The sequence below is a fragment of the Procambarus clarkii genome, chromosome 27, assembly GCF_040958095.1.
Source record: "Procambarus clarkii isolate CNS0578487 chromosome 27, FALCON_Pclarkii_2.0, whole genome shotgun sequence".
Lineage (NCBI taxonomy): Eukaryota > Metazoa > Arthropoda > Malacostraca > Decapoda > Cambaridae > Procambarus > Procambarus clarkii.
Window position 1 is genome coordinate 5143707 of NC_091176.1, and position 27284 is coordinate 5170990.

At 40.4% G+C, this 27284-nt stretch overlaps 1 protein-coding gene across 6 annotated transcripts in view; it reads left to right on the forward strand.

Annotated features, from left to right (window-relative positions):
- The window catches only part of LOC138369274 (REST corepressor 1-like), a 164766-nt gene that overhangs the window by 124857 nt on the left and 12625 nt on the right, over positions 1–27284 (forward strand). For 4 of the 6 annotated variants that reach the window (XM_069332282.1, XM_069332283.1, XM_069332284.1 and 1 more), the window contains one exon: positions 5987–6097. The exons of the other annotated variants lie outside the window; for them this stretch is intronic. In XM_069332282.1, the coding sequence (XP_069188383.1) occupies positions 5987–6097 (111 nt within the window). The remainder of the gene's footprint in view (positions 1–5986; positions 6098–27284) is intronic. 6 annotated transcript variants of the gene reach the window in all.

Consider the following 27284-nt stretch of genomic DNA (forward strand, 5'->3'; position numbering starts at 1 on the left):
CCTTCAAGTGTTCTTTCACCAGCACAGCTATTCCTCCTCCCTTCCTAGTTTTCCTGTCACGTCTCCAAACTGAGTAGCCCCTTGGAAATACAACTTCATATAAAATATTTTCTTTAAGTTTCGTCTCTGTTAATGCGACAATATCTGGGACTTTGAACTTAATTATATCCTTCAACTCCAATATTTTCGATCTCACTCCATCTATGTTGGTGTATACTATTTTCAGGAACATGTTCCCCTTCCCTTTGTGCTTTACACCCCTTTCCTTTAATGATTTTGTTTTGTCTTTTTGTACCATTTCACAAGTTTTCCAGTCCGACACTTTGTAGGGTGTCAGGGACTGGAGAAAAAAGAATTTCTTTCTTCTTCATTTTTATCCCCATTTAGACGTTTCGCTTCAGTGAGGTTCATTTTTAGCTTTTCTCTGTCCTCCTTTGAGAGGTCTTGTCTTATTGACCACAGTTTGCCATCTTCGTCATATTGCAATTTTCTGGCATTCCAAAGCACTTCTGACATATACTTTACTCTATTAAACGTCACCCTTAAGGGGCGGTTCTTGTTTTTTTATATTTTCCTATCCTCTTAAAATCACTGACATGCTCCTTTGAATTTAGGCCTTCTCCTAATCCTACTATTTTTTCTATGATTTTCATCTCTTCTGCTGCTTGGTCCACCTTAGATGAAATTTCCTTCTCTAAACATCCAAAAATTATTATGGACTTACTTCTATCTACAGTGTTTTGTACCAGTTTACTGTTGGTAACCAGTTCTTTCCTAATTGCTTGCCTAAGATTCGCTTCTTGTTTGTCATTTCTGGTTTTGACCTCCAAACACAGTTCCTTAATTGCCTCTTTCTCTTTTACAACTTGCGCATATGTCTCTTTTATTTCTTTTTTATACTTTTCTAGTTCTTTATTAGCCTCCTCTATTTGAGTTGCCAATGATGTTTCTCGTTACATCTCCTTATGTAGATGCAAGGTGCAAGATTTATGTGTATACTTGTTCAGGTTGATACAACAAATTTTCGTGTTACGTCTTTTATTTTGGTATCAAATTGTTCGCAATATAAAGGCTCGTACTTTAAAACTAGTCCTATAATAATAGAGCAATAAATGTAATTTTAACAAATATTTTAAATTTTGGACACTCATCATCACAAAATTATTTATATCTTTCCAGTGTTCTGACATAAAAATTTTTGTTACATCTTTCATTTTGATATCAAATTGTTTGCAATCTAAAGGCGTACATTTTAAAACTAGTCCCATAATGATAGCACAATAAATAGAATTTTAACAAATATTTTAAAATTTGGACCAAAAAGTATTTATAAACTTTCCAGTGTTCTGCCATCAATTTTCGTGTTACATCTTTCATTTTGGTAACAAATTGTGCGCAATCAAAAGGCGGTCATTTTGAAACCATCCCGAAGTTGATCGGCTAAAATTGAATCTTTTTCAAATACTGTACTTTAAATATTGGCGCACGCGCATGTTTCACGCTCGGACTTGGGAGAAAAATTTTTGATTCCTGGGAGCATTTCAAAGAGTGCAATAGTGTTAAGTAAAAAATATCTAACATTAATCCTTAAGCTGCTAAGGGGTCCTGAGGAGATTTACACCCGTGTGTTCAAGAAAAAAAAAAAAAAATTTTTTTCGTCTTCTAAAAATGTTAGTGTTCCCTGAGCACGGGAAAAAATAAAAAAAAATTCGTAGGCGACATATTTTGGCCGCAATAGGCCGAGGAAGTCTGGCAAAATGTGGGCGTTGACAGAGCGGTTGTCAGAGGCGGTCAGCGTCACCCGAGCTGTCTTGTGGTAGTTGCCACAAAGATATTATTACGTAATTATTTCGATGTCTCTGATTTATTTTTTCTTAGTTTTTTGCAGTAATATTACAGTATTCAATAGTGTGTAGTGTGATAGATTTATGTAATAAAATGTGTGAATCATCGCTATACTCAAAAGTATGGTGTTCATATTGGCAGTTAAATTATTACATTCATAAAACAATAAACAAATAGTTTTGCTGTTATTACACTATATACACACATTATATATAAGTATCTACATGTTTTGTTCACCACAACTGTACAACTAAGCTGATAAAGTTAGTTCAGGCACTAAGATACGTCGCTACACACACAGTCAGCTGGCGGCTGCCTCCCTCACTCATTCAAGGTCAGGCACACTAAAATTTCTCCCCCAACAATACTGTTTGGGCTGTTATTTCACTATATACACACATTATATATAAGTATCTACATGATGTATGCACCGAAACTGTACACCTAAGCTTGTAGGGTGCATAGTGGCCACCCTCTACACAGCTAGACAAGTCATGCAGACGATGCCACCTCCGTCACCCAAATGGTTCCTCCCAACATAATCCGTTTGCTGTTATTACATTAATACGCACATTATATATAAGTATCTACATTTGTGTTCACCATAAGAGAACCGCTGAGCTGGTATGGTGAATGCATACAATAACAGGTGGCCACACAGTAATCTCCCACCCTCCCTCCCTCAGCATTACACACTCCCACACTCCCACACATCATTGCTGTTCAGCTTGTGACCACAGTGTTGTAATTACCTTACACTTAGGTAATTACAACACTAATTATCACAACAATCCTGCTATTATCACAATCCTGGTAATTTTTATCACAGTCAGGGGTCATCTGTAATATTGTCATTGCTAAATAATAGCAGTTACATATTTATTTTGACATTTTTCGGCGATGCTGTGGTCACAAGCTGAACAGCAATGATGTTAGCTCATGCTGCATGCGCCAGCCTTGGTTGCTCCAACAGTACTGTGGCTCTCACACCAGAGAATATTGCCTGCTATTTTTTTTAAACATAGCATCTGTTTACAAGAGCCCTGAGGAAGCTGATGTGAACCCTGTGTAGCCGTGGGCCATTTGAATCATGCCTGGCACCCTATGGCATATATATAAGCCATGCGCACCGTGGGACATGTTACTCATGGCGTTTATATACGCCATGCACAGTTTATGGGTTAAAGTAACATATAAAAAGTAAACAAAATTTAAGGGTTGCAATCCAAAGCACATTTTTTGAAATAGCATTTTGATAAATATAAGAATATAAGAATGAAGGTAACTACAAAAGGCCTATTGGCTCATATGAGGCAGCTCCTATTTATATCCACCCAATCTCATCCATATACAGTGGAACCTCTATTAACGAGTTTAATCCGTTCTGGCACTGAGCTCGTTACCTGGAAAACTCGTCTTTGGAAACAAATTTCCCCATTTAAAATAAAGGAAATAAATTTAATCCGTTCCACTCCCAAAAACATCCATACTTGTATGACTTTTTTTATGTAAATATAATATTGCACATGTAAATATAAATGTTTTGTTGTAGTGTTTTAATAGTTACTTTACCTTATGAAGAGTAGTTGCTGGCTTGAGGGAGACGATGGGGACGTGGGAAGGATGAGAGGGGTTATGGTGTGGAAGGAGAATCCACCTCTGAGTCAGGCGGACTCTCTCTAATTGGGAATTTCACCCAAATTTCATTTCAAATGTCACACAAGGATGCGTTAGACCAGCACCAAATAAAAAACTACGTTGATTACACTCGTTGTCAACAATATAATAGTCTTACCACGAAGATACAATACAATGCCGTTTTCTCAAATAGGCAATGTGGTTATTAAAGAAAACGGAAATTTCATGGCAAACATGTATACAATCCCCAAGTCGATCGGATAAGAATTGGATTTTATAGAAATATTTGCTCAAATGACGCTTGAGCGCGGTGTTTGGGTGCATTCAAGAGAAAAAAAGTGTGTTACGTTCAAGCGACATATACCTGCGAAAGTGATAACACTTTCATAAAGTGTTATCACAAAGTGATAAATTAATTAAACATTTTCACACACCGGGTTGTCACTGCTTTATCAGGGCAGCTTTTCCAAGAATGCGTTCACCTTTTCAAACATTCCAAACACTTCCCTGATCTCAGTGGAAGAGGCAGCATCCTCCCTTACCTCCTCATTCCTTTACTAATGGTGTAAATTGTTGATGAGGACCTGCCATACTTCCTTGTGAGATCAATCACACAGACACCACACTCATGCTTTGCTATAATTTCCTTCTTTAAATCCACAGTAATTGTGTCTTTCTTCCTCTTGACAACACTATCTTTAGCAAGCAGCTTCTTTGGAGACATCGTGTGTTACAAATTGTAGTCGCAAAACCACTAAAAACCCAAAGAAAAGCTCAAATAAATCCAGAGGGATGCTTGTCGTGTGAGATACAACAACAACACTGGCGTTGAAAGCGTCCAAGAATTTGCGAGAACCCGCGAGACGCTAGGAAGCGCCATGTGGTTTCACTCGTTAATAGAGGCGAGCTCGTCAATAGAGACAAATTTGCTGCGAGTGACTTGCTCGTTACTGGAAAAACTCGTTAATAGAGGTTCCACTGTATATATGTCTAACCTATGCTTGAAACAATCAATGGATCCTACTTCTATTACGCTACGCGGTAATTGGCTCAACAAATCAACAACCCTGTTACCGAACCAGTATTTACCCTGTTCTTTCCTAAATCTAAACTTATCCAGTTTATACCCATTGTTTCGTGTTCTGTTTTGTGTTGATACTTTTAACACCCTATTAATATCCCCTTTGTTATGACCATTCATCCACTTGTTCACCTCTATCAAGTCACCCCTAATTGTTTGCCTTTCTAGAGAATGTAGTTTAAGCTTTGTCAATTTTTCTTCATATGACAGATTTCTAATTTGGGGATTAACTTTGACATCCTACAGTGGACATGTTCTAGTGAATTTATATCCATTCTATAATATGTGACCAAAACTGAACTGCATAATCTAAATAAGGCCTAACCAGAGCAAGATATAGCTGAAGAACAACACCAGGTGTCTTATTAGTAATGCTTCGATTAATAAATCCCAGTGTCCTATTTGCCTTATTACAAACATTCATGCATTGATTTTTGGTTTTAAATTCTTACTAATCATAGCCCCCAGGTCCCCTTTGCAATCCGACTTAGCAATCTCAACTCCATGTAGCTCATATCTTTAACTATATCATCATTACCTAGTCTCAAAACCTTACATTTGTTAGCATTAAACTGCATCTGCCGATCTTTTGACCATTTCAAAACCCTATTTAGATCGTCCTGAAGTGATAGCGAGTCTTTTTCCATGTTTATTTCCCTCCTGATTTTTGTATCTTCGGCAAATTTGCAAATATTGCTGCTCAAACCTGAATCTAGATCATTTATATATATTATGAATAACAGAAGTCCCAGGACAGAGTCTTGAGGCACTCCACTTACAACATTTTCCCAGTCTGACTTAACCCCAATTATACTACTCTTTGTTTCCTTTGGTATAGCCATGCCCTAATATGTAATCCAACATTTTGTTAAATATGCAATCCATAATATACATTGTACAATAATGTATTACTTGGTAATAATGAACTTAAATAACAAAACTGTGTCTGGTGGCTGGACATAAACTAATATTTTGGTACACGTAGCAAGTGCACTGACAGATGTTGCTACAATACTTTATTTGCCTGGTCCCCATCTAGCTATTTGTCAAGTACAGTACTGCTTTTTGTGGCTTAACAAAAATTTTTATGGCATTCTCTTACACGTTTTCGTATCTTTTGCAAGTATGAAGTAATAATTTGTTTTTAATATGTGAAAAGCAGCATTTAGAGTTCTTCAGTTGTTTTAAAGATTTATGTTCAAAACAGTTGTACTAGACGCAGCAGTAAGTCAGAAAACATTTGAGGAAGACATGGAACACTTGAGGTTCTAAGTTGAGTTGAGCTAAGTTGAGCACAGAACTTGAAATTCTGAGTCTTGGAAATCATTTGCTTTGTAATGTAAACAATAATTTTTTTTTTTTTTTCTAATGGGATGTTTGTGAAGCAAGTTGTGTGCAGGTGTTTCTTTTCATCTTGTTCAGGACTTGATGGCTATGGTATCATCTGGCCCTCCTGGTCCCCCTGGGACTCTCACCCCCGGCCAACAACTGCTGCGTCACATGGAGAATGAGGTCATCGCTCTTAAACGCCAGGTCAGCTTTTCATCTTTGTGTAGTATTCATTGTGTGTGTGTGTGTATTTACTATTTGTATTTTCTGTTTGTGCCTGCAGAATCAAGCTATTAGGTCTTAGACTCTGCCTATCTAACCAATCTATTTTCCTCTATTGTATCCACTACATATATTTCTCTGTAACACACTCACACACACATCCCCAGGAAGCAGCCCGTAGCAGCTATCTAACTCCCAGGTACCTATTTACTGCTAGGTGAACAGGTGCATCAGGGGGAAAGAAACTTTGCACGTGTGTGTAATTACCTAAGTGTAGTTACAGGATGAGAGCTATGCTCGTTGTGTTCTGTCTTCCCAGCACTTTTTGTCATATAACTCTTTGAAACTACTGACGGTCTTGGCCTCCACCACCTTCTCCCCTAACTTGTTCCAACCGTCTACCACTCTGTTTGCGAAAGTGAATTGTCTTATATTTCTTTGGCATCTGTGTTTAGTTAGTTTACGTCTATGACCTCTGCTTCTTTAAGTTCCAAGTCTCAGGAATTCTTCCCTATTAATTTTATCAATTCCTGTTACTATTTTGTACGTAGTGATCATATCACCTCTTTTTCGTCTGTCATCTAGTTTTGACATATTTAATGCCTCTAACCTCTCCTTGTAGCTCTTATCCTCCAGTTCTGGGAGCCTCTTGGTGGCATGTCTTTGTACATTTTCCAGTTTGTTGATGTGCTGCTTTAGATATGGGCACTATACAACCGCTGCATATTCCAGTTTAGGTATAACAAAAGTCGTGAACAATTTCTCTAGTATTTCACCATCCATGTATTTAAAAGCAATTCTGAAGTTAGAAAGTGTAGCATAGGTCCCTCACACAATGTTCTTAATGTGATCCTCAAGTGATAGTTTTCTATCTAGAACCACACCCAGATCTTTCTTTATCAGACTTCTTTAAAGATTTCTCATATAATTTATAGGTTGTGTGGGGTCTATGTTCTCCTATTCCACATTCCATAACATGGCATTTATTTACATTAAATTCCATTTGCCAAGTGGTGCTCCATATGCTTATTCTGTCCAGGTCTTCTTGAAGGGTATGACAATCATCTTAAGTTACTTACCTGATTGGGACCTGGTTGATGGGGTTCTGGGAGTTCTTCTACTCCCCAAGCCCGGCCCGAGGCCAAGCTTGTCTTGTGAGAGTTTGGTCCACCAAGCTGTTGCTTGCAGCGGCCCGCATGCCCACATATCCACAACAGTCCGGTTGGTCCTGCACTCCTTGGAGAAAATGATCTAGTTTTCTCTTGAAGATGTCCACGGATGTTTCGGTAATATTTCTTATGCTTGCTGAGAGGGTGTTGAACAACCGTGAACCTCTGATGTTTATACAGTGTTTTCTGATTGTGCCTATGGCACCTCTGCTCCTCACTAAAAATGAGGAGCAGGAGCAAATACTTATCTTCCTTAATATCTTAGCATCATCAGCAAACAGTTGATAAAGAAAGAGATCTAGGGGTGGTTCTAGATAAAAAAAAATATCACCTGAGGACCACATAAAGAACATTGTGCGAGGAGCCTATGCCACTCTTTCTAACTTCATAATTGCTTTTAGATTAAATACATTGGGGCCTCGATTTACAATGGTAATCCGTTACCAGAGACATTTCGTAAGTCAAAATATCGTAAGTTGAAGCGATTTTTTCCCATAAGAAATAAAGGGAATTGAATTAATTCGTTCCACTCCCCCAAAATATTAACCTAAAAATACATTTTATACTGAATACAATTTTTTTTCTCTTAACTACAGTACAATACATATATTTATCTTACCTTTTTGGAGGACTCTTGATGGCATATGGAAGATGGTGATGAGGGGAGAGGAAAGGTGTTATTGTTTGGAAGGGGAGTCCCCTTAAATTATTACATCAGGCAGTGATGACTTCTCTGGGGTACACACTCCTACGTTTTGCCTGCATACCACTAGGACCTGGTTGTGGTTCACTGCTTGTTTGTCTCACTAAAAATTTGTTTAGCAACACTTGTTTCTTCCCTTCGTTTTAACATATGTCTGTAGTGATGCATCACAGTATCATTGAAAAGGTTAAGGCAACGGCCTACTACAGCTTGCTCTAAGTGAGTCGTTTCAACAAAAGTTTGCATTTCTTCCCACAGCCTACAGAACTTCTTAATTGTTGAGGAAGGGACATTCTGCACTGTCTCCTCCTTCCCAGAAGAAATTTGCTCACCTGCCTCTATGGTCATCCTCACATGTGTTTTCATATTGACCAGACCACACACTGGAAGTTGAAGAGATGACGACGTTTCGGTCCGTCCGGGACCATTCTCAAGTCAATTGTGATGAGGAGGTAGAATCAGGCAATAGGCAAGAGAGAGCTGAGGAGGAAAGCTGAGGCTGAGGCTTTTCCTCCTCAGCTCTCTCTTGCCTATTTATTGCCTGTCTCTACCTCCTCATCACAATCGACTTGAGAATGGTCCAGGACGGACCAAAACGTCGTCGTCCCTTCAACTTCCAGTGTGTGGTCTGGTCAACATACTTTAGCCACGTTATTGTGACTCATCGCCTGCATGTGTTTTCATATGTTGAACCTTATCACTAACTTTCTTGGGACTCATGGCATGATATATTATGCCATGGATATCAGTTTTATGTTCAAAAAGCAAAAAAATCACATAAAATCCACCATACTTGCAAAGAAAAAGGACATTATGAGTGCTAAAGTGGCAAAAGGCGTATCAATAATCACGAAACATAGAACACAAACACTTGAGGATGTTGAACAGTTATTATTAATTTGGATACACAGTAAGGAGTTAGCGGGTGATAGAGTTTCAGAGGCCATCATTTGTGAAAAAGCAAGGAAATTGCATGAAGACCTTCTAAAGAAAACCCCTAGAACGAGTGATGTAAATGCGAAAAAGTTTAAGGCGAGCAGGAGATGGTTTGAGAAATTTAGAAAAAGAAGTGGCATTCATAGTGTTCCAAGTGTTGTGTGTTGCGAGCTGGTGGAGAAACACAGCGAAGAACTGACCACCAAAGAACTTCACAAGGAGCAGCAACAAGAGACAGCTGAGGAAATTTCTTAAGGGGAGGAGGAGACAGTACAGAATGTCCCTTCCTCATTAAGAAAATGTGTGTAGCATGGGAAGAATTGCAAACTTTTCCTGAAATGACTCGCCCAGATAACGGTGCAGTAGGCTGTTGCCTTAACCTTTTTAATGACACTGTGATGCCTCACTACAGACAAAAATTAAAACGTATGGAAAAACAAAAATCTCTGGAAAGGTTTTTAGTGAGACAAACCAAGCAGTGCATCACAACCAGGTCCTAGTGGTATGCAGGCAAAACATAGGAGAGAGTGTACCGCAGAGAGGTCCTCACTGCCTGATATTATAATGGAAGGGGACTCCCCTTCCAAACAGTAACACCTCTCCTCCTCTCCCCTCCTCACCATCTTCCATACGCATCAAGAGTCCTCCATAAAGATAAAATAAACATATGTACTGTATTGTAGTTAGAAAAAAAATTGTATCCAGTATAAAATGTATTTGTAAGTTAATATTTTGGAGGGTGGGGAACGGATTAATTCAATTCCCATTATTTCTTATGGGGAAAAATCGCTTCGACTTACGATATTTCGACTTACGATCTGTCTCTGAGAACGGATTACCATAGTAAGTCGAGGCCCCACTGTAACTCGAAATTATTGTAAGTCAGGACAATCGTAAATCGACGTGCCACTGTACATGGATGGCGAAATACTAAAGAAATTGTTCACTACTTTTGTTAGGCCAAAGCTAAAATATGCAGCAGTTGTATGGTGCCCATATCTAAAGAAGCAAATCAACAGATTGGAAAAGGTGTAAAGACATGCCATTAAGTGGCTCCCAGAACTGAAGGGCAAGAGCTAGGAGGAGAGATTAGGGGCATTAAACATGCATATATATATATTAGTATATTTTGGTAGCAGTCTTTCCTGTAGACATTTATTATTAAATATGACCGAAAAAGTAAGATTAATAAATCTAAGTAAGTGTAGAAAGCCTATTGGTCCATATTTCTTGATGCTTCTATATTGGAGCGGAGTCTTGATAGACTCCAATATAGAAGCATCAAGAAATATGGACCAATAGGCTTTCTACAATTACTTCCATTCAATACCCATTGTTTCGTGTTCTGTCTTGTGTTTGAATTTAATACCCATTCAATACCCATTGTTGAAAGTTTGTTTTCACCTCATCCACCTCACCCAAATGTAGATATAAACTCGAAGATGTGCAAGCTCTATTGAGTTTCAGTTGTGTGTTTGTAAACTAAAGTTTTTGAAAATGTAATAAGTTTTACGAAACGCGCTCAAGTGTCGTGTCAGACTAGAAATAAAAGTGAATTTTGGAGAATTGATCTTTGAATTACCATCAACAGTGAAAAGAAACGTAAGAAAGATAGAGAAAATTCGTGTTAGAATTATTAATCTTACTTTTTCGGTGATATTTAATAATATATGTCTACAGGAAAGACTGCTACCAAAATATACTAATATATATATATATATATATATATATATATATATATATATATATATATATGTATGTATGTATGTATGTCGTACCTAGTAGCCAGAACGCACTTTTTGGCCTACTATTCAAGGCCCGATTTGCCTAATAAGCCAAGTTTTCCTGAATTAATATATATTCTCTAATTTTTTTCTTATGAAATGATTAATCTACCCTTTTCATTATGTATGAGGACAATTTTTCTTTATTGGAGTTAAAATTAACGTAGATATTTGACCGAACCCAACCAACCCTACCTAACCTATCTTTATAGATTAGGTTAGGTTAGGTAGCCGAAAAAGTTAGGTTAGGTTAGGTTAGGTAGTCGAAAAACAATTAATTCATGAAAACTTGGCTTATTAGGCAAATCGGGCCTTGCATAGTAGGCTGAGAAGTGCGTTCTGGCTACTAGGTACGACATATATATATATATATATATATATATATATATATATATATATATATATATATATATATATATATATATATATATATATATATATATATATATATATATATATATATATATATATATATATATATATATATATATATATATATATATATATATATATATATATATATATATATATATATATATATATATATATATATATATATATATATATATATATATATATATATATATATATATATAATGTGTGTGTGTGTGTGTGTGTGTTTCATTGAATATGACCGCATATTCTGTATTTATTATTTTCTGGTTTAGGGCTTCTATCCCTCTAACTATTTTCTTAGCGTCAGGGCTTAATTGAAATAGGAGTTCTCCAAAACTCATTTTCGTACTTTTAAGGTGAAGAAAAGAAGTGATTTACTATAGAGTGTATTACACTTATTTGTATAATTTGCACGACGTTTCGAACCTCCATGGTTCATTCTCAAGTGAACAGATCTTACAATACTAGTTGATTTTATACCCGCATTAGGTCAGGTGATAATACAATGAAGGTGAAAACATGGGGGGATACATAAGGGATAAACATAGGGGCTGCAGAAGGCTTATTGGCCCATACGAGGCATCTCCTATCTAAACACAAAGATTAATCCAGTGTAATTGGCCTGTTATGTTGGACATTGTCTTCTGTGTTGGCATCGATATGTTCTTGTCTTGTCCTTACTCTCATGGTGGGTAGAGTAAATAGTTCCGTGATTTGGGTGTTCATGGTAGGTCGCTCTATTCTTATGTGAATTGCCTCAAGAATTTGTAATCTTCTTGAATCTTGGGTTTTGTCTATTATGCAAGTATTCTTGTTCAACATTTCTCTTGTCAGAGTAATGTCATGGGCTTGTCTCATGTGATTCCTAGGGGCACCAGATTGAAGATGGCATGTCAAACGCCTCGTCAGCTTGGTCGACGTCATACCTATGTACTTACATTGAAGGTTACATCCTTCGTGGGGGCAATTGTACATGTATACAACGCTTGACTGCTGTAGAGGGTTCTCCGTCGGCTTCGGGCTGTTTTTGATAAGGAGTTCGGAAGTCTTCTTGGTTTTGTAGAATATTATCAGGTTTATGTTTTGGTTAGGAGTAGTGCTTTTTACTCCTTTACGGATTATTTCTTTCATTATTCTTTCCTCTTTTATATGTTCACTGTGCATGGTTGATTTGTAATATAATTTTATTGGGGGTGTTGTGGTTTCTGTTCTAGGTTCTGAATTATACCAACGGTCCAAGTGTCTTCTTATAGCAGCGTTTATTTCCGCGTTGCTATATCCGTTGTTCACCAATACCTGAGTTACTCTTTCAAACTCTCTACTCACGTTGCTCCATTCAGAGCAGTGGGTAAGCGCTCGACGAATATAAGCATTGAGAACACTGGCTTTGTATCTTTGGGGGCACTCACTTCTACCGTTCAGGCATAATCCTATGTTGGTGGGCTTGGTATATACGTTGGTGCTTAAAGAGGTTCCTGTTTTTGTTATTAGTACATCCAAGAATGGCAGACTGTTATTTTCACTATTTTCATGTGTAAATCGGAGTACTGACTCTCTCTCTAGGTGTCTTTTTAGGTCAATTAGTTCATCTGAGTCTTTTACTATTACGAATATGTCATCTACATAACGGCAGTATACAGTTGGTTTTTGTCTGCTACTGAAGACCCTATCTTCGATGGTTCCCATATAAAAATTAGCAAATAAAACTCCTAAGGGGGAGCCCATTGCTACTCCGTCTATTTGTAAATACATGTCTCCTTGTGGACTGATGAAAGGGGCTTCCTTTGTACATGCTTCGAGAAGACTTTTCAAGTGTGGCTCAGGTATGTCTAATTTGGGGGTGCTCTCGTCTCTGTATACTCTGTCCAGTATCATTCCTATGGTTGTGTCGACTGGGACGTTGGTAAAAAGGGATTCAACGTCCAGGGAAGCGATGATTCCATCGGGCTGGGTAGATTTGATCAATTCTAGGAAATCTGCTGATGATTGTAGACTAAACTTACTTGGAGTGTATGGAGTTAGGAGTTCATTGAGTTTCTTTGCCAGGTGATAAGTTGGGGTTGGTATTTGGCTGATTATAGGGCGTAGTGGGTTACCTGGTTTATGCGTCTTAACATTGCCGTAGGCATATCCTAAGCCATAGTCGCCTTGAAGTTTATTGAAATGCACACTACCTTTCTTTGCGTTGATTGCTGTAATTGTTTTGTTTACTTTCCGCTTAAGGTCTTCTACGGGGTTCCTCGTGATTCGTTGAAATTTGGAGTCGTCACTTAGGATGTCGCTAATTTTGTTCATGTATTCATGGGTAGGAATCAATACATATGCTGCTGTTTTGTCGGCTTTTCTTATTGTTACGTCTTTCAGATTTTTTAGTTGTTTCGCTGCTTCTTTGAGTCGTGGGGTTAAGATTGTAGATGAATATGTTCCTCGTTTTTTCCCTGCTTCTGCAAGTAGTTCAGCTTGAAGTGTGTCAGTGGTGATGACTTTTTTGTTGTTGATGACTTATATATATATATATATATATATATATATATATATATATATATATATATATATATATATATATATATATATATATATATATATATATATATATATATATATATATATATATATATATATATATATATATATATAATATATATAATATATATAATATATACAGGGTATATATATATTTTTTTATTTTTTTATTTTATATAGGGAAGGGAGTACCACCTCTGGCTGGAAGAAGGGGGACCCATAGCCTCAGAGGAAACCACACATAACGCATTGGAGGGAATGTAGGTCCCCTCCAATACAGTTTCTGTGTGCTTTTCTCCTACCACCCCCTTCCCTTTTTTTTTTGTCTTTATTGTGTATTTAAACGTTACAAAACATACAAGACAAATGCCTAAAGGTTATGGATCTCTTGAAGCTCCTCCGCTTCTGGACAGGAACCGAGGACGCAGCAAGCATTTCCCCTCTGGATCGCCACACTGAGACGCTGAAATAAAAAACTGGAAGCCCTTGGGTCTCTGGTGACGTCAATGAGCTTGGAACCCAATTCCTTGAGAAATCCCAAGGCACTCTTGCCCCAGGGGCCATGCGTCTCAGACGCTATGGGAACAAAGAGGTATTGACCTTCCAGTCGCCTGTACTTGAGTGATTTTGCTGTTTCCCTGTGGTTGGCCGCCCCACCTGCTTGATCAGCTCCGAAGTGTACATAGGTGTCAGCCAGGGTGGATACACATGTGTAGTCCCACACCAACTGTCTACCCTCCTTCCATGGGTATATGGTGATGCCATCAGGGCGAAGTGCGGGGAAATCCGGGTTTTGGACCCCTAGGATGCGAGGTTCTCTCTCCGCTGGGCACCCAGCTGAGACGAGGCTTCTCTTGATGATGTTTGTGTAATTGTGTAATCAAGTAGTGTAATTGACGCCTACGACCGTCTGCGCCATTTAGAGAAAAGGGGGGCAAACCCCTTAGACTTAAATGAGAACTAGTGTACAAGCCCATAGACTAAAATGAGTAGTGGTGAGCAACCCCTTAGAGAACACTACTACTGCTGATACCAGTAAATACCTACTTTTACTACTACTACTAGTACCACTCGGACGTAACATCATAAACAAATACCACACAAGTATGCAAGAAAATGGGAAAACACAGCACCATTAAGGAAGAAAATGGGAAAAAACAGCACCATCAAGGAAGAAAATGGGAAAACACAGCACCATCAAGGAAAAAACTAAGAAGACACAGCACCATCAAGGAAAAAAACACAGCAGTAACAAAGGAAAAGATGTGGAAATAGATCACAGACGACATAAAAAGTGATCTGTGAAGATGGACAAGGAAGGGAGAGATGAAACAAAAAAAGTAAATGAAGGATTAAAGGAGGGAAGTAGGGGAGAAAATAAAGAGAGAGAGCGAGACTTTTGAAATATGGAAAGAGGGGAAGTAGAAAGAACAGGTTAATGAGGAAGAGGCGAGGGAGCAATGAGAGGGAAGAGGAGATGAAGGATTTTCTGAATAATTCTTTTAATAATAATAATGAACACATCCACAGGAGCCATAATGGGGGTTTGAACCCCGTGCACTGGGTGTTCCCAGGCGGGGGATCGAACCAGCGTCTTGGTGAATAGAAAACACACGACAGACCCCTGAGCCAAGACATGCAGGGTGAGTCCCCACTCGCCCCAGCGATTTTCTCATTGACATACCTTGTTATTATGATTTCCTTGTGTATGATGATAATAATAATAATGAGGAGGACATCAGTAGGAGCCGTGAAGAGGATTAGAACCTATGCTCTGGGTACCCCAGCAATGCCTTAGACCACTATGCCACGACACGGTAAAATTCATGTCCGAAACGCTGTGCATATTAGTGGCTTTGCAAAAATGTAAGAACACCAATATTATGTATTCTCACAACCCAATGTCCCTTCTTATATATATATATATATATATATATATATATATATATATATATATATATATATATATATATATATATATATATATATATATATATATATATATATATATATATGATGTAATACAGTTTGTGTGCTTTTCTCCTACCACCCTCATCATTTTGTATTTTGTTGTGCTTTATTAGATATTTAAAGGTTACAAGATGTACATTGGTTGATACAATGAGTGCTTAAAGGTTATGGATCTCTTGCAGCTCCTCCACTTCCAGACAGGAAGCCTGGATGCAGCAGGCGTTTTCCCTCTGGATCGCCACACTGAGGCGCTAAAACATAAAACTGGAAGCCCTTGGGTTCCTGGTGACGTCAGTGAGCCTGGAACCCAATTCCTTGAGAATTCCCAAGGCACTCCTATCCCAGGAGACATGCATCTCAGACACTATGAGAACAAAGGCATATTGACATTCCAATCGCCTGTATTTGACTGATTTTGTTATTTCTCTGTGATTGGCCGCCCCACCTGCTTGATCAGCACCGAAGTGTATGTAGATGTCAGCCAGGGTGGATACACATGTGTAGTCCCACACCAACTGTTTGCCCCTTTTCCAGGGGTATATAGTGGTGGCATCAGGGCGAAGTGCAGGGGTCATCTAGGTTTTGGTCTAGGATGCGAGGTTCTCTCTCCACTGGGCACTGAGCTGCGACAAGGCTTCTCTTGATAATGTCATTGACCTGGTTGTGTCTTGCTTGCCAACCCTTGATGATGGAGGGGGGACTCGAAGGATGGATGATGGAGCGGGGACTGGATGGATGGATGATGCAGGGGGGACTGGATGGATGGATGATGGAGGGGGGACTGGATGGATGGATGATGGAGGGGGGACTGGATGGATGGATGATGGAGGGGGACTGGAAGGATGGATGATGGAGGGGGGACTGGATGGATGGATGATGGAGGGGGTACTGGATGGGTGGATGATGGAGGGGGGACTGGATGGATGGATGATGGAGGGGGGACTGGATGGAGGGGGGACTGGAAGGATGGATGATGGAGGGGGACTGGAAGGATGGATGATGGAGGGGGACTGGAAGGATGGATGATGGAAGGGGGACTGGAAGGATGGATGATGGAGGGGGACTGGAAGGATGGATGATGGAGGGGGGGACTGGATGGATGGATGATGGAGGGGGACTGGAAGGATGGATGATGGAGGGGGGCTGGATGGATGGATGATGGAGGGGGGACTGGACGGATGGATGGTGGAGGGGGACTGGATGGATGGATGGTGGAGGGGGGACTGGATGGATGGATGGTGGAGGGGGACTGGATGGATGGATGGTGGAGGGGGGACTGGATGGATGGATGGTGGAGGGGGGACTGGATGGATGGATGGTGGAGGGGGGACTGGATGGATGGATGGTGGAGGGGGGGACTGGATGGATGGATGGTGGAGGGGGGACTGGATGGATGGATGGTGGAGGGGGACTGGATGGATGGATGGTGGAGGGGGGACTGGATGGATGAATGGTGGAGGGGGACTGGATGGATGGATGGTGGAGGGGGGACTGGATGGATGAATGGTGGAGGGGGACTGGATGGATGGATGGTGGAGGGGGGACTGGATGGATGGATGGTGGAGGGGGGACTGGATGGATGGATGGTGGAGGGGGACTGGATGGATGGATGGTGGAGGGGGGACTGGATGGATGAATGGTGGAGGGGGACTGGATGGATGGATGGTGGAGGGGGGACTGGATGGATGAATGGTGGAGGGGGACTGGATGGATGGATGGTGGAGGGGGGACTGGATGGATGGATGGTGGAGGGGGGACTGGATGGATGGATGGTGGAGGGGGACTGGATGGATGGATGGTGGAGGGGGGACTGGATGTATGGATGGTGGAGGTGGGACTGGATGGATGGATGGTGGAGGGGGACTGGAAGGATGGATGTTGGGGAACTTGATGGATGGTGGGGAAACTGGAGCGATACTTTGGGGTTACCTTGAGGTAGTTTTGGGGCTTAACCCTTAAATTGTGCATCGCATCATATGATGCTTTGGAGTACTACGCAAGAATTAAATGGCCCGCGGATACACAGGGCTCACCACACCTTCATCAGGGCTCATGTAAACAGACGCCATTTTTTAAAAAAATCGTGGGCCAAATTCCCGGGTGTTAGGGACCTCAGTATTGAGTCAGCTACCAAGCCTGACGCACGCAGCATGAGCTCACAGCACTGCTGTTCAGCTTGTGACTACAGTATCGCCTAAAAATGCCATAATATAATAATATACTTGTTCATGCTATTATGTAGCGATGATATTATTACAGAAGACCCCTGACTGTGATAAAACTGACCAGGGTTCTGATAATAGCAGGATTGTGGTGATATTTAGTGCTGTGCTCCATGGAGGGAGGAGTAATGCTGTGGGAGGGGAGGGTGGTGGCGTTGTCTTCTGACTGTGTGTGGCCACCTTTTATTGACTGCACTCACCATACCAGCTTAGTGGTTCACTATGGAGAACACAAATGTAGATACTTATATATAACATGTGAATAGAGGGTATAAACAGCAAGAGGAGTAGGTTGGGAGCCGCCATTTTGGTGAGGGCGGTGGCGTCGTCTGCACGACTTATCATGTTGTTTACCGGTGACCACGATGATCTTTGGGCACCATACCAGTTTACTTGTACAAGTATGGTGAATAAAACAAGTAGATATTTATATATAATGTGTGTGTATATAGCATAATAACACCACAAACAGTATTGTTGGGGAAGAAATATTAGTGCGTCTGGCCTTGAGGGCGGCAGCACATCAGCTGACTGTGTGAGTAGCTACGTCTTTGTGCCTTTACTCACCATACAAGCTTAGATGTACAGTTATGGTGAACAAAACATGTAAATGCTTATATATAAAGTCTGTTATAAAAGCAAAAACATTATGGTGGGAGGAGAATGGTGGCAAGTCAGGTGATGTGAGGGAGGAAGTGGCAGCCAGTGGCAGCCCGCCACTGGCACTGCCACTCAGCATACCAACTTAGTGGTTCGTTATGGTGAACACGAATGTAGATACTTATATATAGCGTCTGTATATAGTGAATAAAAGCAAAAAAGTATTGTGGGAGGAGAATGTGAGTGAGTCAAGTGACTTGAGGGAGGGAGGAAGTAGCAGCGCCACTGGCACTGCCATTCAGCATGCTAACTTAGTGGTTCGTTATGGTGAACAAAACATGCAGATACTTATATATAACCAGTGTAAATAGTGTAATAACCGACAAAGTATTTGTTCACTGTTTGATGAACATAATTGAATTAACAATATGAACACCATATTTTTGAATACAGCGATGATTCACTCATTTTATTATAAAATATATCACATTACACACTATTGAATAATATTACAGCAAAAAAACTACGAAAAGGCCTGACAGCTGGCGAGCAATAGACCGACTGGGACGCACGCTGAGTCAGTGCCTGTTTTTTGCCAGACTTCCCCGCCCTATAGCGGGCAATATATGCCACTTACGATTTTTTTTATTATTTTTCCCATGATCAGTGAACAGAAATTAACAGATTAGAAAGAAAAAAGTTTTTTTTTTTTGTATCCGCCTGTGGGTGTCAAATGGTATATAGCCATGCGCCATTTAAGGGTTAACGTCCCTGCGGCCCGGTCATCGACCAGGAGAACGACGAATGGTAGGGGGAACTGGATGGATGGATGGGGGTGGATAGTTGGATGGTGGGGTTAACCTCCATCCTCCACCCCACACCCTCCCTGCTACCCCCATCCTGCCACCAAACCCTCCTCGCTGTCTCCATCCTTCACACCGGACACCCCCCCCCCCCCCCTCCCCCACCCTGCCCGAGCTGTACCCTCTCAGTCATATCTGGACGGTATTAACGGAAGGATGGTGGATCAGGAGCAGACTGCTTGACATTAAACTCTTGTTGTGTACTGACTGTGAAAACCTGATTGACTGTAAATGGCTGAATGACTGTAAATGCCTTACCCATCCATCTGATAAGAATAAGCAGAGAGATGCTTATCCTGCACGATAAAACAACAACACTATCGTCGGAGGTGTCCGAGAATTTGCGAGAACCAGCAAGAATGCTTGGAAGCACGACGTGGTTTTCTCGTTAACCGAGCGGACGTGCGTCAATCGAGATAAATTTTCTGTGGGTGGCTCGCTCATTACCTGAAATGCTCGTAGATGCGGCTGCTCGTTACCCGAGGTTCTTTCCTCTGTATTGTTTTATATTTATTCTCATATAGCTGTAATATGTAATTCCTCTGTATTTTTTATATTTATTCTCATACAGCTGTGATGCAACATTTTTGTTGTGTGTTCAGATATTAATAAATGGCGTATGGAAGATGGTGCGGAGGTGGGGGGGGGGGGCAGGAGGAGAAGAGGTGTTACTGTTTGGAAGAGGATTATAACATCAGGCAGTGAGGACCTCTCTGGGGTACACTCTCTCCTATGTTTTGCCTGCATACCACTTGGACCTGGTTGTGATTCACTGCTTGTTTGTCTCACTAAAAACCTTTCCATAGATTTTTGTTTTTCCATACGTTTTAATTTTTGTCTGTAGTGAGGCATCACAGTGTCATTAAAAAGGTTAAGGCAACAGCCTACTGCACCGTTATTTGGGCGAGTCGTTTCAGCAAAAGTTTGGAATTCTTCCCATGCTACACACATTTTCTTAATTAAACACTTTCGCGCTCTTGTGGCGCTTGAGGGCGTCTCCAATTTTTCTCTCGTGACCGAGGTTTTGACTCGAAAATGAGTCCTACAATAAAATATTTTTATAATTTTTTTTTTTTTCAATCATCTTGGGGATAATTTCAAAATGAGCGCCTTTAAATTGTGAACAATTTGATACCAAAATGAAACATGTAACACAAAACTTGATGTCAGAACACTTGAAAGATTATAAATACGTTTTTGGTCAAAATTTTAAAATATGTTAAAATTCTATTTATTGTGCTATTATTATGGGACTAGTTTTAAAATGCGTGCCTTTATATTGTGAACAATTTGATACTAAAATGAAAGATGTAACATGAGAAATTTATGTCAGAACACTGGAAAGATATAAATAATTTTGTAATGATGAGCGTCCAAAATTAAATTATTTGTTAAAATTCTATTTATTGTTCTTTTATTATAAGACTAGTTTTAAAATTTGTGATTTTATATTGTGAACAATTTGATACCAAAATGAAAGTTGTGAGACAAAAATTGATGTTATTAACATTGTCACGCGCCGGGCATGCGCACCGCCAACTTAGAGGTCACACCCCCGGCATGCAGGCGAGCGTGCGGGCAAGAGCGCGGCGACACTGAAATGTGTATACTCATTTCAGTTTTCTCACCTTAATTCTCGTGCTACGTCGTTCGTTTTGGTATCATTGTGTTCACAATAGAATTCCCTACAGGTGTATATAATGTCCAAAAGCCTGGCATGACTGACAACAGCAAAGCCTAATTTGGAAAAAGTTACCCGTGAGTGCACAAAATCAGTAAAATGTGTTTACTCGTTTCAGTTTTCTCACCTTAATTCTCGTGCTATGTTGTTCGTTTTGGTATCATTGTGTTTGCAATTAAATTCCCTGCAGGTGTATATGCATATAATGCCTGGCATGATTCTCCGCAGGAAAGCCTAAAGTTACTCGCAAACGAGCACCAATTGGCACACCGCAACCTAATGTGTCTACTCATTCCGTTTGATAACATCAATTTTTGTGTTATGTCTTTCATTTTGGTATTAAATTGTTTGCAATATAAAGGCGTGTATTTTAAAATTAGTCCCATAATAATAGAGCAATAACTGGAATTTTAACAAATATTTTAATTTTGTACGCTCATCTTCACAAAATTATTAATATCTTTCCAGTGTTCTGACATAAATTTTTGTATTACATCTTTCATTTTGGTATCAAATTGTTCGCAATATAAAGGCACGCATTTTAAAACTAGTCCCAAAATAATAGCACAATAAATAGAATTTTAATTAACAAGTATTTTAAAATTTTGACCAAAAACGTATTTATAATCGTTCATATGTTCTGACATCAGGTTTCGTGTTACATCTTTCATTTTGGTATCAAATTGTGCTCACTCTAAAGGCACTTATTTTAAAACTATCCCGAAGTCGATTGGATAATTCAAGGGAGCCGGTCGGCCGAGCGGACAGCACGCTGGGGTTGTGATCCTGGATTCGATCCCAGGCGCCGGCAAGAAACAATGGGCAGAATTTCTTTCACCCTGTGCCCCTGTTACCTAGCAGTAAAATAGGTACCTGGGTGTTAGTCAGCTGTCACAGGCTGCTTCCTGGGGGTGGAGGCCTGGTCGAGGACCGGGCCGCGGGGACACTAAAAGCCCCGAAATCATCTCAAGATAACCTCAAGATACAAAATGAATTTTACACAAATATTTTTGTATTGGACACGAGCGCTGTCTATGGCTAGGACTCAAGAGAAAAAAAGTGGACACGAGTGTCGTCCACAGCCATCGATACTGTTAAACTGAATGAGTATACACATTAGGCCGCGGTGTGCAAATTGGTGCTCATTCAAGGGTAACTTTAGGCTTTGCTGTGGGGAGTCATGCCGGGCTTTTGGACATAATATGCATGTACAGGGGTGCCTCGGTTTAAGAGTTTAATCCGTTCCTGGAGACAGCTCATATTCCGAAAATTCGTAAACCAAAGCTAGTTTCCCCATAAGAAATAATGGGAAATGAATTAATCCGTTCCTGACTACCCAAAAACCTCTCTTCAAACTAAATTTTATACCTATTTCATCTGAATAAACCTACTAAACTATGTTCAAGTTATTACTTACCCTTGCTGATGACTGCTGAAGGCATATGGAAGATGGTGAGGAGGAGGGAGGAGGAGAGGTGTTACTGTTTGGAAGGGGAGTCCCCTTCCATTATAACATCAGGCAGTGAGGACCTCTCTGGGGTGCACTCTCCGGCACGTTTTGCCTGCATACCACTAGGTCCTGGTTGTGGCTCACTGCTTGATTTTCTCACAACAAATCTGTCCATGGAAGATTGGTTTTTCCCTTCTTCACAAGATGTCTCTGTAGTGAGGCATCACATTGTCATTGAAAAGATTAATGCAATGTCCTACTACAGCTTTCTCTGGGTGAGTCTTTTCAATAAAAGTTTGCATTTCTTCCCACATCTGACACCACTTCTTAATGGTTGCAGAAGGGACATTCTGTACTGCCTCATCCTCCTTCACTGGAGAAAGATCCTCAGCTGGGTCTTCTTGCTGTTCCTTTTGAAGGGCTTGGAGTTCTTTGGTGGTCAGTTCTTCGCTGTGTTCCTCCACCAGCTCACAACACACAACACTTGGAACATTATGAATGCCACTTCTTTTTCTAAATTTCTCAAACCATCTCCTGCTCGCCTTAAACTCTTTTGCATTTGCATCACTCGTTTCAGTTTTTTTTTTTTTAAAGATCTTCATGCAATTTCCTTGCTTTTACACAAATGATGGCCTCTGAAATGCAATCACTCGCTAACTCCTTGCTCTGTATCCAAATTAATAATAACTGTTCAACTTCCTCAAGTGTGTGTGTTCTATGTTTCGTGATTATTGATACGCCTTTTGCCACTTTAGCACTCATAATGTCCTTTTTCTTAGCAAGTATGGTGGATATCGTTAACTGAGATTTGTTGTACTGCCTAACTGGATCAGCAACCCACACACCATCTTCATATTTACGAATGATCTCTTGATTTTGCTCTATGGTCATCCTCACATGTGTTTTCATATGTTGAACCTTACCACTGACTTTCTTGGGACCCATGTGATATACAGTATAATAATCAGTTTTATGTTCAAAAAGCAAAAAATCACCAAAAAAAATAGAATTTCTTATAAGCGTGATCGTCACTAAGCGGGCGGCTCTGGTAAACTGAGGCAGGTCGGCTCATGCAACCGGGAACCATGCGCTCGGTCGTCCCGAACGTGTACCAACAAGTATCATTAGTCAACGACACTATCCTAAGTCGAGTCGCATTTTCCGATCATATTTATATCGTAACTCGAAATTATCGTAAGTCGGGGCAATCTTAAGTCGAGGTGCCACTGTACTGAAATAAACTGCTACATAACTACAGTATATGGAAAACACACCACTGACTTCAGATTTTACTTCATGTAAATCAAATGTGGTTTACTACAGATTCTGATATTTCTTGAAGTACTGTACAGTATAGGACATGGGTGAACTATGACCCATAACCCCCTCATGTATTGTCTTGAAAAGTTGGATAAGACTAGCTACAAACATCTGACTTCCAACCTCAGACATTCTTTTTCATAAAGATAGATGATATAATGTTTATTTTTGGTGGGAGCTCTGTCTGCTCCCTGAAGCTAATTTACTGATTAAGTCCCATGCTACTTGAATGTCATCAGTTGTGTTGTTCGTGTCGCCTACCAGGGACCACGAGCCAGAACCTGGCCCCCCTCTGGAGAGACGCAGAGAACGATGGCACATGATTACATTTAAAGTCTATCATTTCTGCCATTACCAGGGAAGGCACCCAGAAAGATAGGCATATGAAATCAAGCCACTCCATGGTTTAAGACAAGACACAACCCACAAAATATCAAAAGAACTGCTAAAAGTTAACAACCAAAACTTGATTGTTAACTTCCCTTCCCCACTAGTTACCTCCACCGTTCCCCTCATTGAGGAAAGGAGGGAGCTGGGCTGCCACCAGTCAGTTCTTGATTGATGTATGCAGTGTCGGTGTCGCTCTGGCTGTGTTGGTGTTTTCTGGCCTTTGAGGTAGTCTTCCTAAACAGAGGTGTACATGAGCCAGGAGTTTTTATACTACAGCTGTATGTGCTCAGGGTTTCCTTGCTTGTGGTCCTCATCCTTTGGGTAAACTAGGGGTCTTGCTCGGGTTTAGGAATTTTTTATCAGTGGGGGGCACGGCGGATGGCACTGCCTGCTGTTTAGCTTGCATTAGGCATGCTGCTGTTTCTCCCAGGCGTGCTTGTTTGTTACTGTTGAGCCTAGGGGATTTTTTGCTTCACTTCTTGTTTTGTTAGTATTTTATTCACTTGCTTCTTGCATAGAAGTTCTGCCTTTTGTCTTATTAGGCGTACCTAGGGTGTGTGTGGTGTAACTCCCTTGCTGCCCCCTGGGTTTTCCTAGTGGGTTCTGGTGGGCTGGTTGCCTGCCTTGACAGGGTTTACTGGCATAGCTGGCTCCAGTGCCTGGGCTTCCTGTAGGACTCATTCACCCTGCAGGCCCTGGAAAATCCCCGCTGGCTCGGTTGTACAGTGTACCTCTTCCGACCCTACTCTCGCCTTGTGCGAATTTGAGGATTGTTCATTTTCTGTGCCACCAGGCATTGATCATACATTCTGCCTCCGTCTTGCTGCTTGTTGGGTTGGTGACACATACTACCCTAAGTCATGTGGTACAGTGGTATTGTTCTGAACCATAGTGGAAACTGACCCAACTATGGGATGGGTTAACCCATGTATCGCGGTTTCAAAATGGTCACCCATGTTGGAATAAACGAATGCGGAAAGAATATTGTTGAAAACATCTTGATAACTTGTTAAACCAAGATTATTTATTAGTCAAAAGAAAGACAGAAATGTGATCCACATGTAAAACCTCTACCAGACAAATATTTTAAGTAAAACCGAAGATATTTATAGTTTTATAGAAGTGGCAGTTTTCATCAGTCGTCGAGCTCGAAACCCGCAGCATTCATCTCAGAACAATGCCTATTTCACGCAGATTCCTTAACCACCGTGCTGTGCCGAGTTTATTGTGAAATTCCCCCGGTGCGCATGAAATAAAGTTTTCCCAAACAATTTTCTTTCTTCATAAAATGATAAATTCCCTTCCCTGAACATGTCTATTTAAAAATAAATACCAAATTCCACTTACTTTGGCTGTGGGGACGTGGACAAGGTGCGCTGTGACGTCATTAGGGCCTGGTCGCCCATGCGTGAATCGCCCGGACACGGTCGCGCGGGCCATTCAAGCACCGGGTGTTGAACAAATATATTATCAATTATTTGTTTTATGTATTTCCAGTTCGGTTTTATTTGTTTTTTTTATCGTATATGATGCATATTTGTGTCCTTTACAATATGTATACAGTAGAACGTTCATAATGTTCCATGGAACTGTGAAACATGTGTTAGTAATGTGTCCACAATAAATGTTTATTGTCGCAATATTACCTGTTAAAAATTCACTAAAATTATAATATGTACAGTTTCACACACTATTTACACAGTAACACACTGTATTACACTCAGTACTTCGGAAGTGAGTAATAATCAACGAAGTAGTCCATGGTACGCAGCGCGACTTCGCTCTCAGTACACCAGGTACAGATAAATTTTCGCTTCCTGTTTCTTCATTCTGTGTGTTTGCAAATAACGCACTCACGTACACCCTTGGCTTTAGTACTTGTAGGTTGTATGTAGCCAAGCTTGTAAAGTATAAGGTAGTATTGAAAAGATTATAGGAAAAGATCAATTTGTAAGGTAGTCTTGAAAAGATCGCTTTGTATGGTCCCACACAGGAAGAGATTCAGCTTGCCTCAAAGAGTGTCCATCAGTCAGAAAGAGATTCAGCTAGCCTCAGAGAGTGTCCGTCAGTCAGAAAGAGATTCAGATATTCTTGAAAATATCTATGGAAAACACCACCATGGAAGCCACTAACACTGTTCATCTATGCTACTTGTATCAGATGCATCATCACTGAATGCAGAAAATGATCCATCTATGTATCATCTAAATAAATTGGAGATAGCATAGGATTGCAAGGGTGACACTCAGAGCTACAACTGGATACGCTCGCTGTATCGTCCTCATAGGTGCTGTATCCCTTACATCCGACCTTTGTACTCACCTATTTGTGCTTGCAGGATCAAGCATTGGCTCTTGGATCCCGCCTTTCCAGCCATCGGTTGTTTACAGCAATGACTCCTGTCCCATTTCCCTATCATTTTGTGTTAGGTCCTTATTGCACCTAGCTTCACCAATATTATGATCCTTATGATCTTCAAGCAATAAGGTTTGAATTTCACAGACAGAGCATTATCTTTCAACACCGCGTCGGACAGGTGTTTGGGAGCCAGAGGCGCATGCGTCACCCATGGTAGCTCATTCAGTACTAACCCAGCCAGCAGCCCTAGGGCATTCTGGGAATTTTTTCCATAATGGCTGCCTCTCACTGGAGATCCTAAGAGTCCTTTTCGTACACAACCAACCTCGTACACATTTAGAATTGGTACAGAAAAATAAAAAATAGTTTTCTCGGTTGGCGCAGTTAAGTGGTTAATAAACGTAAGGGTTTTATATGTCGCAAGAAAGATAGAAATATAAGCTTCATTCTAAATATCTTATCATGGGTATATTTAAATTTAAAGTGAAGATACGTGTATTTTTATAATCGCCGATCTCCGACTCCTGACAGATCGATCGACCGAGCAACTCTCTTTCGGAACAATATTTATTTCACGTGAATTCGTTAATAAACATATATGTTTTATATGTCTCAAGACAGGTCATCTCTGGTTGGGTGGCTTCAGGTGTGGTCGGAATGGTTACGTCTCTTAAGTGGATTTTCGCCTTTCTTCTGATTCTGGAACAGGTTTCTCTGACTCTCTGGTTTATTCTGGACTTTTTGTGGTTGAACTAGTTAATTCCTTGTCCCTCTTTCCAGATGACCAAATTGTCCTAGGTCCA